The following is a 19144-nucleotide window of genomic DNA, read 5'->3' as shown; positions in this document are numbered from 1 at the left end:
AGAGCAGAGAGAGCAGAGGAGAGCATAGCAGATGAGGAGAGAGAACAGATGAGAGAGAGAGCAGAGGAGAGCAGAGGAGAGAGCAAAGAGAGAGCAGAGGAGAGAAAGAGCGAGAGAGAGAGCAGAAGAGAGGAGAGAGAAAGCAGAGGAGAGCAGAGGACAGGAGAGAGAGCAGAGGAGAGAGAACAGAGGAGAGAGAGAGAGAGAAAGCAGATGATAGAGGGGGAGCAGAGAGAGAGAGAGAAAGAGCGAGAGAGAGAGCAGAGGAGAGCAGAGGATAGAGGGAGCAGAGAGCAGAGCAAAGGAGAGAGAACAGAGGAGAAAGGGAGAGAGAGAGAGCAGAGGAGAGCGAGGATAGGAGAGAGAGACAGAGAAAGAGAAAGCGAGAGAGAGCAGAGGAGAGAGAGAGAGCAGAGGAGAGAGCAGAGGAGAGCAGAGGAGAGGAGAGAGAACAGAGGAGAGAGAGAGAGAGAGAGAGATGAGAGATGAGAGAGAGAGAGCAGAGGATAGAAAGGGAGCAGAGAGAGAGAGAGAAAGAGCGAGAGAGAGAGAGCAGAGGAGAGCAGAGGGTAGGAGAGAGAACAGAGGAGAGAAAGAGAGAGAGATGAGAGAGAGAGAGAGCAGAGGATAGAAAGGGAGCAGAGAGAGAGAAAGAGCGAGAGCAATAGCAGAGGAGAGAAGAGGATAGAGAGGGAGCAGAGAGCAGAGCAGAGGAAAGGAGAGAGAACAGAGGAGAGCGAGAGAGCAGAGGAGAGTGAGGATAGGAGAGAGAGACAGAGAAAGCGAGAGAGAGCAGAGCAGAGGAGAGAGCAGAGGAGAGAGAACAGAGGAGAGAGAGATAGAGCAGAGGATAGGAGAGAGAGACAGAGAAAGCGAGAGAGAGCAGAGAAGAGAGAGCAGAGGAGAGCAGAGGATAGGAGAGAGAGAGAGAGAAAGTGAAAGCGAGAGAGCAGAGAAGAGAGAGAGAGCAGAGGAGAGGAGAGAGAGAGAGCAGAGGATAGGGGAGAGAGAGAGAAAGAGAAAGCGAGACAGAGCAGAGAAGAGAGAGAGAGAGAGAGCAGAGGAGAGAGATCCCTCTCTCTCAGCACACTGAGCACACAGCACCCAGGTCCTGCATAAAAAGGCTTTCAGGAGTACAGCTATCAAAGTCATACATATGCATGTCTCGCTTGTATTGTAAATACTAACTAGTGAAACCTAAGGCAGGGTCCCACAAGGCCAAGAACAAACGTGTGAGTGTGAAATGATTGGTCGGTGATTGTCGTCCAACCCAGAGGAACTCTGGGAGAATACAGAATACAAACCAGCGACAATAAAGACAATTGTGTCCAATTGAGGAGACAGGGAGCCCAGAGGTGCGATGGTGCTCTCCCAGTCGATAAGGCGCCTTGGTTCTAAACTTGGGCCCATTTAGCCAGAGAGAGAAAAGTTTAATTTATAATGAGCAGGAGGGGGCATAACTCCCAGTAATGGCTGGTTAACAGTGGGAGAAGTGAGCGGGCCTTTCAACTGGGATATTAAGCAGCTGTTTCAGTCTGTGCAGCCGGATTAAATAATCAGAATGGATTCTGGGATAGCGTAGTGTGTAACTTTCAATAATGGAATGATTTGGGAGTATAAAAGCCTATCCGAGGCCGCACTATCTTTACTGAATGGCCCTGATTGATTCAGTGGCGGTGTTCTGTGTTGATTGTACACACACTCATAAAGCAATGTTTAAGTATTGAATTAGCCTTTTATTCTGGGGGGTGAGAGCTTATTATGGGGTGTCAATAAACATGTCACAGGGAAAACTGCTAAAGTGGTTCATTTAGAAATGAAAGCAGCCACCCCAGTGTCACCCAATGACATCATAAATACCAGCTACTGACTGATTTACTGTGGAACGGAACAACCGTGGCTAGTTAACACAGAACGGAAGAAGAAAGTGGAAATAAAGTCACCCTTCAGTAAGAAGAAGAGAGTGCATGTTTAAATGTCATGGTATAATGTAGAAATAGACTGACGAAGTTAAAACTGGTGCATACCCTCGTACTGTAAGTTAAAACGGCTGCATACCCTCGTACTGTAAGTTACTACTGCTGCATACCCTCGTACTGTAAGTTACTACTGCTGCATACCCTCGTACTGTAAGTTACTACTGCTGCATACCCTCGTACTGTAAGTTACTACTGCTGCATACCCTCGTACTGTAAGTTACTACTGCTGCATACCCTCGTACTGTAAGTTACTATTGCTGCATACCCTTGTACTGTAAGATACTACTGCTGCATACCCTCGTACTGTAAGTTACTACTGCTGCATACCCTCGTACTGTAAGTTACTACTGCTGCATACCCTCGTACTGTAAGTTAAAACTGCTGCATACCCTCGTACTGTAAGTTACTACTGCTGTATACCCTCGTACTGTAAGTTACTACTGCTGCATACCCTCGTACTGTAAGTGGCATGATTTCTCTCAATGATTCAGCCTCAGTCCAAGTCGTGTTTCTAAATTAATTAAACAGTATCTCTCTGGCACATGTCCGTCCTTATGGTGGGGTAGACACAGACAGACTGTGCAATGGGTTTGTATGTGTATGGGTATGGGTATGTGTATGTGTATGTGTATGTGTATGTGTATGTGTATGTGTATGTGTATGTGAGTGAGTGAGTGAGTGAGTGAGTGAGTGAGTGAGTGAGTGAGTGAGTGAGTGAGTGAGTGAGTGAGTGTGTATGTGTATGTGTGCGTGTGTGTGTTTGTGTGTGTGTGTTGGGGAGCAGGTGTGTGTCGGGAGAGGTTGGTAGGTAAGCTTGTTTGAGCTACACTCCAGAGAGGGAAGACCACAAACATGCCAAATGTACACAATTCATGTCAATGTACTTGTTTCTATGCAAAGCCTTTGTCTTAATTCAAAATGAACCAAAGATAGATGCAAGATTGATGAGACCAGATGTCCCTGACACCTCTTCTGATGTTCGCTGCAGCTGAAAGAAACCATTTATCAACTGTTTGATGTTCACTTACTTAAAACTTAGGATTTATTTGACTCGTATTTCCTTACATGAAAACACCAATAGGAGCCCTGAGGAACACATTGCCAGCTTCAAAGAATCATCATCCCTTTTGTATCAACTCTAATGACTTTAGGACTCAAGGTTGTAAAATCAAAGACATAAAACAGCCCAGAGCTGGACAGCTTCAGACACTGTTTGAGAATGAGGTTGGTGTAAATTGAAATTGATTTCCCATGTTTAATCTTATATGACAAAATAAAGAAACATACAGACACCTGGCAGAGGTGAATAGCAGTAACTAAGTGCAAAGTCTGCTGAATAGTTATGTCTGTGACAGACAGGTGGATTGTCACATGCACCAAATACAATCTTACCATGAAATGCTTACTTACAATCCCTTAACCTCTTTGGGGTAGGTGGGACACCTGGCCAACATCCGGTGAAATTGCAGAGCGCAAAATTCAAAATACAAAATTCGTAACATTAAACAATCATGAAAATACAAGTGTTATACATCAGTTAAAAGTTTAACTTCTTAAACTTTTAACAGCCGCTTTGTCAGATTTCAAAAAGGCTTCACGACGATAGCATCCATGCGATTATCTGAGGACAGCGCCCTGCATACAAAAGCATTACAAACATTTTCCAAACAAGCAGAGGCGTCACGAAAGAAAGAAATGGCGCTAAAATAAATCACTTACCTTCGAAGATCTTCCTCTGTTTGCAATCCAAAGGGTCCCAGCTACATCACAAATGGTCGTTTTGTTCGATAAAGTTCTACAAATTCTAGCTAATTTTTCAATAACAAGCCTGAAACTCTTTCTAAAGACTGTTGACATCTACTGGAAGCCCTAGGAACTGCAATCTGGGAGGTATTCCTTTGATTTTCCCATAGACAGCCATTATAATGAGTGGTGAGCTTAAAAAAAAGAAATCCCAGATGGATTCTCCTCTGAGTTTCGCCTGCTATATCAGTTCTGTTATACTCCCAGACATTATTTTAACAGTTATGGAAACTTTAGAGTGTTTTCTATCCAATACTACGAATTGCATGCATATCCTAGTTTCTGGGCCTGAGTAACAGGCAGTTTACTTTGGGCACCTCAGTCATCCAAACTTCCGAATACACGCCCTACCCCGAAGTTAACCTCTTGACGCTAGGGATCATATTTTTTATATTTTTTAAAATAACGTTCCCAAGGTAAACGGACTATTTCTCAGGTTCAGATCGTAGAATATGCATATAATTTACAGATGAATATAGAAAACACTCCAAAGTTTCCAAAACTGTCAAAATATCATCTGTGAGTATAACAAAACTGATTCTGCAGGCGAAAACCTGAGAAAATAGAACCCAGAAGTAATTTATTTTATTTTTAATCTGTTTCCTGGCCCGTCTTTCTTCCATTTAAAGGGGTATCAACCAGATTCCTTTTCCAATGGCTTCCTCAGGCTGTGACCAGGCTTTAGATATAGTTTCAGGCTTTTATTTTGAAAAATGAGCGAGATTTTTCAAAAGTAGTCAGGTGTCCTCTGATTAGTTCCTGTGCGCGAGAGGGGTAGCTCTCCATTTTATTTTTCTCTCTTATTGAATAGGCTTCGGTCCGGTTGAAATATTATCGATTCTGTTTGTTAAAAACAACCTGAGGATTGATTATAAAAACATTTGACATGTTTCTACGAACATTACGGATACTTTTAGGAGTTTTCATCGAACGGAACGAGGCTTTGGTTTTCTGAACATAACGCGCAACCCAAATTGCGTTTTTTTGTTATAAAAGTAATATTTATCGAACAAAAATAACATTTATTGTGTAACTGGGAGTCTCGTGAGTGCAAACATCCGAAGATTATCAAAGGTAAGCGTGACCATGCTAATTTGGGGCTAGCTGTTGTAGCATTGATTGATACACTCACAAAAGCTTGGATTGCTTTCGCTGCAAAGCATATTTTCAAAATCTGACACGATAGGTGGATTAACAACAAGCTAAGCTGTTTTGGTTTTGGTATATTTCACTTGTGATTGCATGATTATAAATATTTTTAGTAATATTTTGCGCCCTGAAATTCAGCGGTTGTTTAGGAAAATGATCCCGCTAAAGGATCCGTAGCGCAGAGAAGTTAACAAGGGACACCTGTTAATTGAAATGCAGTTAACCAACAACGCAGTTTTAAGAAAATAGAGTTAAGAAAATATTTACTAAATAAACAATAATGGGGCTATATACAAGGGGTACCTGTACCAAGTCAATGTGTGGGGGTACAGGTTCGTCGAGGTAATTGTTACATGTACTATAGGTAGGGGTAAAGTGACTATGCATAGATAATAAACAGCTAGTAGCAACAGTGTAAAAACAAAGGGGCGGGGCGTGTCAATGTAAATAATCTAGGTGGCCATTTAATTAATAGTTCAGCAGTCTTATGGTTTGGGGGTAGAAGTTGTTAAGGAGCCTTTTGGACCTAGACTTGGCACTCCGGTAATGCGGTAGCAGAGAGAACAGTCTATGATTTAGGTGACTGCCGTTTTTGACAATTCTTTGGACCTTCCTCTGACACCGTGTGATAGACAAATTACATATTTACCTGGTTTGTTTGATATTAATAGTTAACAATTAATACTTAACAAACAGGAAGACATTTCTGTTCTGTTTAATTCTGTTTCTGTAAAGAGATGGTTTCCACTCTATCTTCCAGAAGTTAGTCTGGGCGTAGGATCAAGGAAATGGGTTTTGCTAGATAGCTTGGGCTGACTTGGTGATAATTACTTAAAGCTGGCATTCCATAGACAATATGTGGTGTGTGTGACCCAAGATAGAGATAGCCTGGAAGAGTTTAGAACAAACAACTTAGCATTTCTAAGTCCTATATAAGGTCTCTGTTTTATCATTATCATTATATATTCTATTCAAGTGAGAGAGACTTTGTCATTTCTGCAAACAATCATCTTTATTCAATATCGATTAATTATTGCAATAATGAAACCGTCGACCCAACAGTCATGAGGTTGAAAATGTCAGTGAAGACTCTTGCCGGTTGGTCCGCGCATGCTCTGAGTGCATGTCCTGGTAATCCGTCTGGCCCTGTGGCCTTGTGAATATTGACCTGTTTAAAGGTCTTGCTCACATCGGCTACGGAGAGCGTGATCACACAGTCGTCCGGAACAGCCTGTGCACTCATGCATGCTTCAGTGTTACTCCAGGCATTTAGCCCGTCTGGTAGGCTCGTATCACTGGGCAGCTTGTGGCATGGTTTCCCTTTGTAGTCGGTAATAGTTTGCAATTCCTGTATTGAATATTTTTCCGGTTTGATGTTCCATTTGAGGGCATAGCGGGTTTCTTATAAGCGTCCGGATTAATGTCCCACTACTTGAAAGCGGCAGCTCTAGCCATTAGCTCAGTGCGGATGTTGCCTGTAATCCATGGCTTCTGGTTGTGATATGTACGTATGGTCACTGTGGGGAGTGGGGATGACGTCGTTGATGTACTTAATGATGAAGCCGATGACTGAGGTTGTATACTCCTCAATGCCATTGGATGAATCCCAGAACATATTCCAGTCTGTGGCAGCAAAACATTGCTGTGCATAGCATCTGCGTCAACTGACCACTTCTGTATTGAGGGAGTCACTGGTACTTCCTGCTTTAGATTTTGCTTGTAAGCAGGAATCAGGAGGATAGTATTATGGTCAGATTTTCCAAATGGTGGTAAACGGTGGTGGTAAATAGATAGTAACATGACTCTACTGTGAGTATCCAAATACTTTACGTTGTGTAGAAAATATACAGATAAAGAGAATGTTTTTGTGATGATTGTCACGTTCCTGAACTGTTTTCCTTTTTCTCGTATTTATTTAGTTGGTCAGGGCGTGAGTTGGGTGGGTTTGTCTATGTTTGATTTTCTATGTTGGGATGTTTGTGTTCGGCCGGGTATGATTCTCAATCAGAGACAGCTGTCAATCGTTGTCCCTGATTGAGAATCATACTTAGGCAGCCTGGGTTTCACGTGTGTTTTGTGGGTGTTTGTTTCCGTGTCTGTGTTTGTTGCACCACACGGTACTGTATCGGTTTATGCACTTAGTTTATTTGTTTTGTAAGTCAGTTTCAGTTTCGTTATAATAAATCATTATGAACCCTAACCACTCTGCGTGTTGGTCCGATCCATGCTCCTCCTCGTCCGAGGAGGAGGATTACGACTGCCATTACAATGATAAGACTGTGATTTTAGTTATCTAACTAGACCATTGTAAATGTTGATACCTTGCTTCGTAACTACCTACACCCCAGGGAACCCAGGGAGCGTGTCAGCAAGACAGAAATGTCCCCTTTCTACCTGAGGGTATAAAGCATTTGAATTAAGAATGTTAATAATTAACATATCAGACTAGGATGACAACGAGCTGCAGCCAAGGTCTACGGATAGTCGTGAACCCAAAAACGCAACACGAGGTTGAAGAAGACAAAGGAACCTCTTAACAATCAATGCTATGGTTGAGTAGCATTTCTAAGTACTGTATCTAAGAAGGTGAATTCAAGCAAGACCATCTGGTTATTCTTTTCAAGTTATCGTTCGTCTACACTGCTTTCATCCCCACGCTGGGATCACCTACACGGTTGATTAGTCATCCTCAGAAGACCACTCTGCCAGAACGAGTACAAGGAAACAGACAACTAAGAGAAAGGACATTGTGACATCTTCTGGACAATCAGAGACTTACACCCGAGAACGAAGGAGATGGTCGTCCAAAGAACAAGGCCTACGTCGGATCTCTCTCACTAAGCGGAACTCGGCCCACGAAGGCCTGGGCCCAACAGAGATACCCCACAGAGATACCCCACAGAGATACCCCACAGAGATACCCAACGGAGACCTTCAACATGTAAATACATGCATTACACTTCTTACCCATAAGAGCGGCATTTCGGGGCAAGGTAATAGGGCTAAACTAAGCGTAGTTTACAAGTGTATCCAAGTGTTGTTTCTCTTTCTCTCTCGCTCTCTCCCTCTATTTACAACTCCATCTTGTGTAACACGTGTCATATTGTGTTGGTTCACTAGGGACCTGTTGTCATCGTATTAAGTTTCTAATCAATACACACCAGCTGTTATTGACAAATAGACACTCACCACCACCCCTTGTCTTACCGAATGTAGCTGTTCTGTCCTGCCAATGCATGGAAAATGCCAGCCACCTGTTTATTATCCGTGTAGTCGTTCAGCCACAAATTGGTGAAACATAAGATATTATAGTTTTTAATGTCCCATTGGTAGAGAGTCTTGAACGGAGCTCATCCAGTCTATTCTCCAGTGATTTCACGTTGGCCAATAGAACGAATGGTAGAGGCGGGTTACCCACTCGCTAATGATGAATTCTCACAAGGCACCCTGATCTCCTCCCCTGTATTTCCTTATTTTCTTCATGTGAATGACGGGGATTTGGGCCTTGTCTGGGAGCAGCATTATATCCTTCACATCAGACTCATTAAAGACCAATAAAGTGTGACACCTACCGTCCAGGTGACCTGAATGGTGGTGGGGCTCAAGACGACCGGGTTGTGAAGACGAACTATGACCTCCCCCAGCTCCTTCTGTACATGTCTGTGGTCCACCCCCTGGGCTGGAGGACTGATGTCTGTGGAGAGAGAGAAAGAGAAAGAGAGAGAAAGAGAGAGAGAGAGAGAGAGAGAGAGAGAGAGAGAGAGAGAGAGAGAGAGAAGAGAGAGAGAGAGAGAGAGAGAGAGAGAGAGAGAGAGAGAGAGAGAGAGAGAGAGAGAGAGAGAGAGAGAGAGAGAGAGAGAGAGAGAGAGAGAAAAAGAGAGAGAGAGAGAGAGAGAGGATGAGAGAGCGAGAGAGAGAGAAAGAGAATGTGTGGAAGAGATAAATAGAGAGAAAGAAAAAGAGAGAGATAGAAAGAAAGATAGATTACTTTCAGTTCTCCTACTCAGTTTTCAAAGCCACGGTTCCCTCCATTCCTTACAATGAGGCCAAGTCAATCATAAGAGGTTTTGTTGAGAGAACGGATGAATAGACCAATCAGACTCCACAAAGGAGTCGACAGTCTATGATCAAGACTTCATTTGAAAAGAAGCAACTTCATCTGCATTAGAATGACCTCATTTCAGTTTTAATAAAGAACTCGTTTGGGTTTGAGAAAAGAAAGAGATAACTTAAGATCCCTTCCCCTCTCTGCTCTTACTGAGGCCCAGCCAGAGAACAACTACCACATCAACGAGTGAACTCTGAACACATGAATGAATGACACTATGAGACTATTTCCCAACACAGGTCGCATTTCATTCACACTTGCATGTGTTTTCAGTTAAAAGCCAATCAAAACCCTTAGTGAAATGCAGATTCAGTGTGGTCAAAGAAAATACACAATCATGGCAACTGACATATTTTGGTCCTATTTACTGAGGGGAAATAGATGGGCAGAATACAGAACATTATTCACAAGAGGAAACAGTATTTCAAAACAGCCAATAAAGTCATGAATCACAGAGTCGTAATAGAGGACGACAGGCCAAACGCAGTTAAGCAGACATCAATTCATCTTCAGTGACTACCATTGCCAATAACCGTCTCTGTGCATCAAAACGAAGCCAACAGCAAATAAAGAGAGATGTACTGCTATTCAAATGGACTCCCTCTCTCCATGGACAACCTAATAGTGGCCTGCGATTGGACAATGTTAACCGAAAGGTTGCAGGGGTATTGCGGTGGACTGGACTTATCAAATAAATGTAATAAGAAGACTGAGGTCTATACGGCACCTTAATCTAATATTCTTTGAGTTTGGAGGCAGTCATTTTCTCCAGTTATGATCATTAACATAGCAGGGATAGCGCTAACTCACTTAGGCCTTCCAAAAGTAGACATGCTTATTTTACATAATTGCCTGACTGTAGCCTTAATGAGCAGAGCTGAGATGGATAGTTTGACCTCTGGAAGTTGTTGCGGTGGCTATCTCGGTAGAACTGTTACTGTTCAGCCCACACAGTACCGTGCTGAGAGGCCCTGATAACTATCTAACTGGAACACGATGACCTTTTCCCTATCGAAAGCTGCAGCAGTCAATGTGAAGGGGAGGCTAAATTAGAAATCTTATGATAGGGAAAATTATTACCAGAATCTTTAAAGTTCTATCTGAGTATAAGGCCCATACCTTGTGTCCTGACGGGCTCTGACATGGGGCTGGGATCACTGAGGCCCTGGGTGTTGACCGCCCGCACCATGAAGAGGTAGATGGTGTTGGGGCGCAGGCCTTTGACCGTGTACTGCGTGGTCTTCACGTGGTCCGCGACCGTCTGCCAACTGTTGCTCACCGACTGGCTGCAATGGGACAATGAAAAGGATATCACAAATGTGCTACCACAATAATTAAGAAGCAATACAAAAGGGAAAAAAGGAAATCACTCCGGTTCTTCCGAACTAACCTGAAGGCTTCGATGACAAAAGAGGAGATGGGCGTGGCCCCAGTCAGGCCGGGATGCCAGGACAACGAGACGCTGTTCTTGGTGACGTCAGTGACGTCGGGTTTGGAGGGAGGGCCAAGGAGCTCGTTGTCATCACGGTTCTTAATGACCATCACCCCAGCTTGGTCTGGAGGAGAAAGAGAACAGTAACTATTTGTCACACCCTGATCTGTTTCAACTGTCTGTGTGCTTTTCTCCACCCCCTTCCAGGTGTCGCCCATCTTCCCCATTATCCCCAGTGTATTCATACATGTGTCCTCTGTTTGTCTGTTGCCAGTTTGTTGTGTTCGTCAAGCCTACCAGCGTTTTTCCCCTTGCTCCTGTCTGTTTCTAGTTCCTGTTTTGTAGTTTTCCCAGTTTTGACCATTCTAACTGCCCTGAACCTGAGACTGCCTGCCGTTTCTGTACCTTGTCACACCACCCTGGATTATTGACCTCTGCTTGCCCTGACCCTGAGAATGCCTGCCGCTCTGTACCTTGTCACACCACCCTGGATTATTGACCTCTGCTTGCCCTGACCCTGAGACTGCCTGCCGCTCTGTACCTTTTGGACTCTGATCTGGAGCACTGACCTCTGTCTTCCCTTGAGCTGTCGTTTGCCTGCCCCTTGTTCTAGTAATAAACATGTGTTACTTCGACATTGTCTGAATCTGGGTCTTCCCTGAAACGTGATACTGTTGTTAAATGGGAGGATGAAGAGGAATGGATAAATAACTATTCCCAGAATGGAATACTGTATGTATGGTATAATGAGCATGTATTTGTGTTTACTACAAAACTAGGTGAAGACATGTTCACTGTGCCATACCTTTGACCTCCAGGAAGGCGCTCCACGATGTCTCGCCACTGGAGCTGGCAGCCACACAGGTGTAGATCCCAGAGTCAGAAAGCTAGTGTAGAACAGATAAACATAGAACATGTGATGGGACCATCCCTGAGGTCACAACAGTGTGTCATGTGATGGGACCATCTCTGAGGTCACAACAGTGTGTCATGTGATGGGTCCATCTCTGAGGTCACAACAGTGTGTCATGTGAGGGGTCCATCTCTGAGGTCACAACAGTGTGTCATGTGATTGGACCATCCCTGAGGTCACAACAGTGTGTCATGTGAGGGGTCCTTCCCTGAGGTCACAACATTGTGTCATGTGATGGGTCCATCTCTGAGGTCACAACAGTGTGTCATGTGATGGGACCATCCCTGAGGTCACAACAGTGTGTCATGTGATGGGTCCATCTCTGAGGTCACAACAGTGTGTCATGTGAGGGGTCCATCTCTGAGGTCACAACAGTGTGTCATGTGATTGGACCATCCCTGAGGTCACAACAGTGTGTCATGTGAGGGGTCCTTCCCTGAGGTCACAACATTGTGTCATGTGATGGGTCCATCTCTGAGGTCACAACAGTGTGTCATGTGATGGGACCATCCCTGAGGTCACAACAGTGTGTCATATGATGGGTACATCTCTGAGGTCACAACAGTGTGTCATGTGATGGGTCCATCTCTGAGGTCACAACAGTGTGTCATGTGAGGGGTCCTTCCCTGAGGTCACAACAGTGTGTCATGTGAAGGGTCACAACAGTGGTTCTTAACTCTTCTTGATCTGCACTGTTGGTTAAGGGCTTGTCTACACTTGTTGTATTCGGGGCATGTGACAAATAAAGTTTGATTTGATTTGTGTGTCATTGTGAGTGCCTCAAAGTGCTGACGCAAATTTCCTAATGAATTCCATTTTCTCCTCACCCCCCTCCACCACTTTACCCCCCTTCCGCTCTCCCCCCTGTCCCCGCTGTCCCCCCACCACCCCACCAACCGCAACAAAGGCTGGCTAATTCATTTAGGGTGGGCCACTGAAGCCCCCTGGACCGATGACAGCTGGCTTGTCTCTCCATCCCGCTCTCTCTAGAATGTTAGTTGTTTGTTGGTTTTTGTCTCTGCGCCTTCCCTCCATTTATTAAATAAAATGTCAGTGGTCGGCAACTTTGTCAAGCTTAATGGATATTCCACAGAGGCCTCGGAGTGGGGAAAGGAGGATGTGAGGACTTTTAATTCAATCTACCCTAAATGTTGTACGTTTGTGTGTGTGTGTGTGTGTATGTGTGTTGTTTAACTGTTCACCCCTGCAGCTGGAACCTGTCCAGCCCTCTACAGCAGAGTCTTGTAAGAGCCGCCGTGTCACTAAGTGATAGTATCAAACAATTTATTAAAATCAATACTGCCCATTAATCTCTTTAAAGCAATATGATTCCTCACATCACGCTCATGCATGCCTAAGCATATGACACACCCAGAGGGGAGAGAGAGGAGACAGAGTCCCAGACAGAGATCCATTAAGGGGAATGGATGGAAACAGGGAGGTAGAGAACGAAGGCTGCAGACAAGGATTTACACAATAGTACGCAGTATATTTACAGCCCTCATCATATGAACCCCATTACTAGTGTGTGTGTAGTTCTAGCACTGTCGGAACTAGAAGCACAAGCATTTCGCTACTCGCTTTAACATCTGCTAACCATGTGTGTGACCAATAAAATTCTATTTGATTTGATTTGATTCTCTTTATGAGTGGACCAGGCTGTGGCTCCAGTGGTTCTCACCCTGAGGCTCCTCATCTGGAGGCTGCCCAGCTCCTGCAGGGACATGCGGGGATCCTTCCCCAGCAGACTGACCCCGTCCTTCAGCCAGCTGATGGAGGGGATGGGGTCTCCTGACGCCTGACACTTTAGCAGGGCCACGCTGTCCACTCGCAGCGTCTGATTGGACGGACCCTGGCGGATTATGGGCGGCGGCCTGTCTGTCAGCACTGGGATAAGGTGAGAGACAGAGAGTTAGAGAGACAGAGAGCCCGTTTGATACAGCAGGAAAACAATTCTGCAGCAGCAGATAATGTGAATTATTATGTGGATTATAACATTTTTGTAAGCGTTTTTCATAAAAATCTGACATTTCAAAGTGGAAATAACAAACTTCTGAAGTATGTTTGAAACTCAAATACATTACAAGTAAAACAATTCCTGCACAGGAAAATGATCCTGCAACAGGGGGATCAATTTAAGATCCTACATCTGTAAGCTTTTGAATGGATTTATGATAAAGTGAAAGGATGTGGTAACGGTATCATAAAGCTGTCCTATTTTCTCAGCAGGTCTTGTAATTCCACCACAGGACAATGACGACGCCCTGACTATGCTTCCAGGAAGCGGAGAAAGAATTGCTGAGTATTGTTTTCCAGACTGTCTATTGATGTGGCTGGGAGCTGGAACTGATTTTTCAGTTACAGGCTGAATAGCCTTACATTTACACCTCACCCAGGAGTCTGTGGTGGCGTACAGTGGCAAAGGCACTGCCTGTTGACTCAGGGTGGTTCAGATAAATACTCCATCATGTTCAGTGGGGCACACTATCAGAGCCCCCCAATGGCACTCAGAACTGAAACAAACATTCCACTCCCCAGAGAGTAGCACCCCACGGAAATGATCCAAATCAGTCAGAATTGCAATAAAGTAACAAAACCACTGTGAAGAAAATAAAATCATTTGTTTTGTTTTGTTTATATCAATGCTAATGTTCAATGCTGTTTGGATGAACATATGCTTTTGTAATGTGTGGGAGAATGTCTGTGGGTTGTACTGTGAAATAGTGTACATGTCAAAGGTGCTGTATCTATGAGTTACAGTTACCGTGCCCTGGCAGTTTCTGTGTCAGCTGTGGTGAATACTGTTGAGTCCCCTGGCATCACACAGCACACATTAACTAACAGGTAGGATTAATGATGTCAGACCTACAGGGGCTAATTAGACAGTCAACTTCGCTAACCTTTCAACACATCACACCCTCTCTCTCTCTCTTCCTCTTTCTCTTTACTATCTCCATCTTTCACTTTCTCTCCTGCAGGGAAGTCAGAAGGAGGGACGGAAGAAACATACTTGCCTTGGTATGGCAGAACCATGGCACGATTATCTTTAGCTGAGAGAACCATGGCATGATTATCTTTAGCTGAGAGAACCATGGCACGATTATCTTTAGCTGAGAGAACCATGGCACAATTATACTTAGCTGAGAGAACCATGGCACGATTATCTTTAGCTGAGAGAACCATGGCATGATTATCTTCAGCTGAAAGAACCATGGCATGATTATCTTTAGCAGAGAGAACCATGGCATGATTATCTTTAGCTGAGAGAACCATGGCATGATTATCTTTAGCTGGGAGAACCATGGCATGATTATCTTCAGCTGAGAGAACCATGGCATGATTATCTTCAACTGAGAGAACCTTGGCACGATTATCTTCAGCTGAGAGAACCATGGCACGATTATCTTCAGCTGAGAGAACCATGGCACGATTATCTTTAGCTGAGAGAACCATGGCATGCTTATCTTTAGCTGAGAGAACCATGGCATGATTATCTTTAGCTGAGAGAACCATGGCATGATTATCTTTAGCTGAGAGAACCATGGCATGATTATCTTTAGCTGAGAGAACCATGACATGATTATCGTTAGCAGAGAGAACCATGGCATGATTATCTTTAGCAGAGAGAACCATGGCATGATTATCTTTAGCTGAGAGAACCATGGCATGATTATCTTTAGCTGAGAGAACCATGGCATGATTATCTTTAGCTGAGAGAACCATGGCATGATTATCTTTAGCTGAGAGAACCATGGCATGATTATCTTTAGCTGAGAGAACCATGGCATGATTATCTTTAGCTGAGAGAACCATGGCATGATTATCTTTAGCAGAGAGAACCATGGCATGATTATCTTTAGCAGAGAGAACCATGGCATGATTATCTTTAGCTGAGAGAACCATGGCATGATTATCTTTAGCTGAGAGAACCATGGCATGATTATCTTTAGCTGAGAGAACCATGGCATGATTATCTTTAGCTGAGAGAACCATGGCATGATTATCTTCAACTGAGAGAACCTTGGCACGATTATCTTCAGCTGAGAGAACCATGGCACGATTATCTTCAGCTGAGAGAACCATGGCACGATTATCTTTAGCTGAGAGAACCATGGCATGCTTATCTTTAGCTGAGAGAACCATGGCATGATTATCTTTAGCTGAGAGAACCATGGCATGATTATCTTTAGCTGAGAGAACCATGGCATGATTATCTTTAGCTGAGAGAACCGTGACATGATTATCTTTAGCAGAGAGAACCATGGCATGATTATCTTTAGCAGAGAGAACCATGGCATGATTATCTTTAGCGGAGAGAACCATGGCATGATTATCTTTAGCTGAGAGAACCATGGCATGATTATCTTTAGCTGAGAGAACCATGGCATGATTATCTTTAGCTGAGAGAACCATGGCATGATTGTCTTTAGCTGAGAGAACCATGGCATGATTATCTTTAGCTGAGAGAACCATGGCATGATTATCTTTAGCTGAGAGAACCATGGCATGATTATCTTTAGCAGAGAGAACCATGGCATGATTATCTTTAGCAGAGAGAACCATGGCATGATTATCTTTAGCTGAGAGAACCATGGCATGATTATCTTTAGCTGAGAGAACCATGGCATGATTATCTTCAGCTGAGAGAACCATGGCATGATTATCTTTAGCTGAGAGAACCATGGCATGATTATCTTTAGCTGAGAGAACCATGGCATGATTATCTTCAACTGAGAGAACCTTGGCACGATTATCTTCAGCTGAGAGAACCATGGCACGATTATCTTCAGCTGAGAGAACCATGGCATGATTATCTTTAGCTGAGAGAACCATGGCACGATTATCTTTAGCTGAGAGAACCATGGCACGATTATCTTTAGCTGAGAGAACCATGGCATGATTATCTTTAGCAGAGAGAACCATGGCATGATTATCTTTAGCAGAGAGAACCATGGCATGATTATCTTTAGCTGACAGAACCATGGCATGATTATCTTTAGCTGAGAGAACCATGGCATGATTATCTTTAGCTGAGAGAACCATGGCATGATTATCTTTAGCTGAGAGAACCATGGCATGATTATCTTTAGCTGAGAGAACCATGGCATGATTATCTTTAGCTGAGAGAACCATGGCATGATTATCTTTAGCTGAGAGAACCATGGCATGATTATCTTTAGCTGAGAGAACCATGGCATGATTATCTTTAGCTGAGAGAACCATGGCATGATTATCTTTAGCTGAGAGAACCATGGCATGATTATCTTTAGCTGAGAGAACCATGGCATGATTAACTTTAGCTGAGAGAACCATGGCATGATTATCTTTAGCTGAGAGAACCATGGCATGATTATCTTTAGCTGAGAGAACCATGGCATGATTATCTTTAGCTGAGAGAACCATGGCATGATTATCTTTAGCTGAGAGAACCATGGCATGATTATCTTTAGCTGAGAGAACCATGGCATGATTATCTTTAGCTGAGAGAACCATGGCATGATTATCTTTAGCTGAGAGAACCATGGCACGATTATCTTTAGCTGAGAGAACCATGGCACGATTATCTTTAGCTGAGAGAACCATGGCATGATTATCTTTAGCTGAGAGAACCATGGCATGATTATCTTTAGCTGAGAGAACCATGGCATGATTATCTTTAGCTGAGAGAACCATGGCATGATTATCTTTAGCTGAGAGAACCATGGCACGATTATCCAGAGAAAAATGGAGAGAATGTGAATCTACACCATATGGGCCCTGCTGAATTCATCATTTATTTATATTTCAGTGATAATATTCCAACCTCTTCCACCACGCTGGAATGCTTTTATCCGAAAAGCTGGTGGTTAAATACATCAACCAGGATTACCATGAGTCTAACCCGCACCCAGAGAGCATTAAAAACAGGCCTATCTATACATATAAGGCCTCACTGTCAGGACTACTTTCCCCATTACCTCACTGAGGGAGTTATCTGCTTGTCACTGTTATCACTTGGCATGATTCTAATGGCCATTATTGGCTCAGATGGAGCCATATGTGTTCCAATGCTTAGACACTGAAACACACCTGGAAGGGTTCTGTTATGTGTCTTAATGATTCCGTCTGCTCTGAGTAATGACTCCACAGCATTACATGTTAAGATATTATGACGGAAAGTATGATAAAACCCTGGGTGAGTTTGGCTATTGTGGTCCAGCAAGGAGGGGATGATGAGGATGGTGGATGGGTGGCGTGATGAAGTGATGGAGGCTGGGGAGGAGAGCAGGAGAGGAAGGGGGGGGGGGGTGGCCTTGACTGTTTGCATCAGGAATTTCTCATTACCGATCTCCTTGAACCCAGCTACTCTGCTGGCCTCCCAGGACACTGAATCACCTGCTCCCAGCAGCAGGAGTGATCATGACCTCGCCCTAGACAGCCAGCTAGCCTTCCTTCTCCACTCCTCCTGTCCTCCCTCAGCTCTGCCTAACACCCAACTCCCTCACACGTTCCTCCTCTTACACAGTCCAGCCATACACTCCCTTACCTCCCTATACCTACACAGAGGCGTAGATAGACAGACACGTTCACTACTATTACAGTAACACACACCCTTAGAATACAGGATGTGTGTGTTCCAACAGACAGTATATACACAGTAAATCTAGTTAGATATTACTGCACTGTTGGAGCTAGAAACACGAGCATTTCGCTACACCCACAATCAAATCAAATCAAATGTTATTTGTCACATGCGCTGAATACAACACCTTCTTACAGTGAAATGCTTAATTACAAGCCCTTAACCAACAGTGCAGTTTCAAGAAAAATAAAAGTAACAAATAATTAAAGAGCAGCAGTAGCAATAGCGAGGCGATATGCAGGGGGTACCAATTCATCTACTAAACATGTGTACAGTATGTGACAAATAACATTTGATTTCAACACTAGAACATGAGACGAGTAATGTGTCTTAAGGTTATGACCTCGAAAACCAATTTTAGGGACATAGAAAAGCATACTAAGAAACATGGAGTGAGATCACAACAATTCAAAATCCCCATCTCTTACAAAATGGTGTCTGACATGCTTTTCTTCTTTCTCCAGGCTGATCCTTCACAAGGCGTCTGAACTGCCATCTATCTATCTTCCCATCTCCACAGCAGAACAGATTAGAGGCAGTGGGACTGAGCAGGCTCTCATAAGTCATCCTGGAGACTAACTGCTGTCACTCACTCAATCAATCACTCAGTCCTTGACTCACTGCCTCCCTCAGTCAGATGCTGCTGATCATTATACTGAGACTCAAGGGCAATGCTGTCCTCCCTCTCCAGCTAAACTTGAACAAGTTTTTCATTCAATTCTGTCGTAAAAATAAAAAATATATATATTAAAAAAATGAAATATTGCAAAAGCAAGGTCATGGGCAAGTATAATTTGTAGATATTTCTCCGACAAAATTCCTGTACAAGGTAAAATGAGGTTTCTTTTACGCTACATTTCCCACAGTACTTTTGGGGATGGGGACGCTCAAGGGCAAAATACACATTAGAGAGTCAACTGGGAAAGGCATGTGCTCTGTTAATTCACTCTGTTAATTCACTCCAAATGAAAGACTCCTCACTGTTAATTCATGCGTGTGTATTATCTAGTTGGAGTACAGGCTGTGTGCGGCTGGCTGTGTGCGTCTGGCTGTGTCTGGCTGTGTGTGGCTGGCTGTGTGCGTCTGGCTGTGTGCGTCTGGCTGTGTGCGTCTGGCTGTGTGTGTGTCTGTGATAATT

At 43.8% G+C, this 19144-nt stretch overlaps 2 protein-coding genes across 9 annotated transcripts in view; both read right to left on the bottom strand.

Annotated features, from left to right (window-relative positions):
• Window positions 1-19144, bottom strand: part of LOC129821937 (CAP-Gly domain-containing linker protein 3-like) — a 462950-nt gene that overhangs the window by 406537 nt on the left and 37269 nt on the right. The gene's annotated exons all lie outside the window — the stretch shown is intronic.
• LOC129821934 (roundabout homolog 2-like) overlaps window positions 1-19144 on the bottom strand; it is a 115732-nt gene that overhangs the window by 83660 nt on the left and 12928 nt on the right. For all 7 annotated transcript variants that reach the window (XM_055879686.1, XM_055879688.1, XM_055879691.1 and 4 more), the window contains exons 4-8: window positions 13066-13271; window positions 11277-11358; window positions 10430-10595; window positions 10159-10325; window positions 8504-8625 (exon numbers count right to left, since the gene is read on the bottom strand). In XM_055879686.1, the coding sequence (XP_055735661.1) occupies window positions 8504-8625; window positions 10159-10325; window positions 10430-10595; window positions 11277-11358; window positions 13066-13271 (743 nt within the window). The remainder of the gene's footprint in view (window positions 1-8503; window positions 8626-10158; window positions 10326-10429; window positions 10596-11276; window positions 11359-13065; window positions 13272-19144) is intronic.

The sequence above is a fragment of the Salvelinus fontinalis genome, chromosome 24, assembly GCF_029448725.1.
Source record: "Salvelinus fontinalis isolate EN_2023a chromosome 24, ASM2944872v1, whole genome shotgun sequence".
Lineage (NCBI taxonomy): Eukaryota > Metazoa > Chordata > Actinopteri > Salmoniformes > Salmonidae > Salvelinus > Salvelinus fontinalis.
The sequence above is the reverse complement of the archived record's forward strand: the minus strand, read 5'-3'. Positions and strand labels throughout refer to the sequence as shown.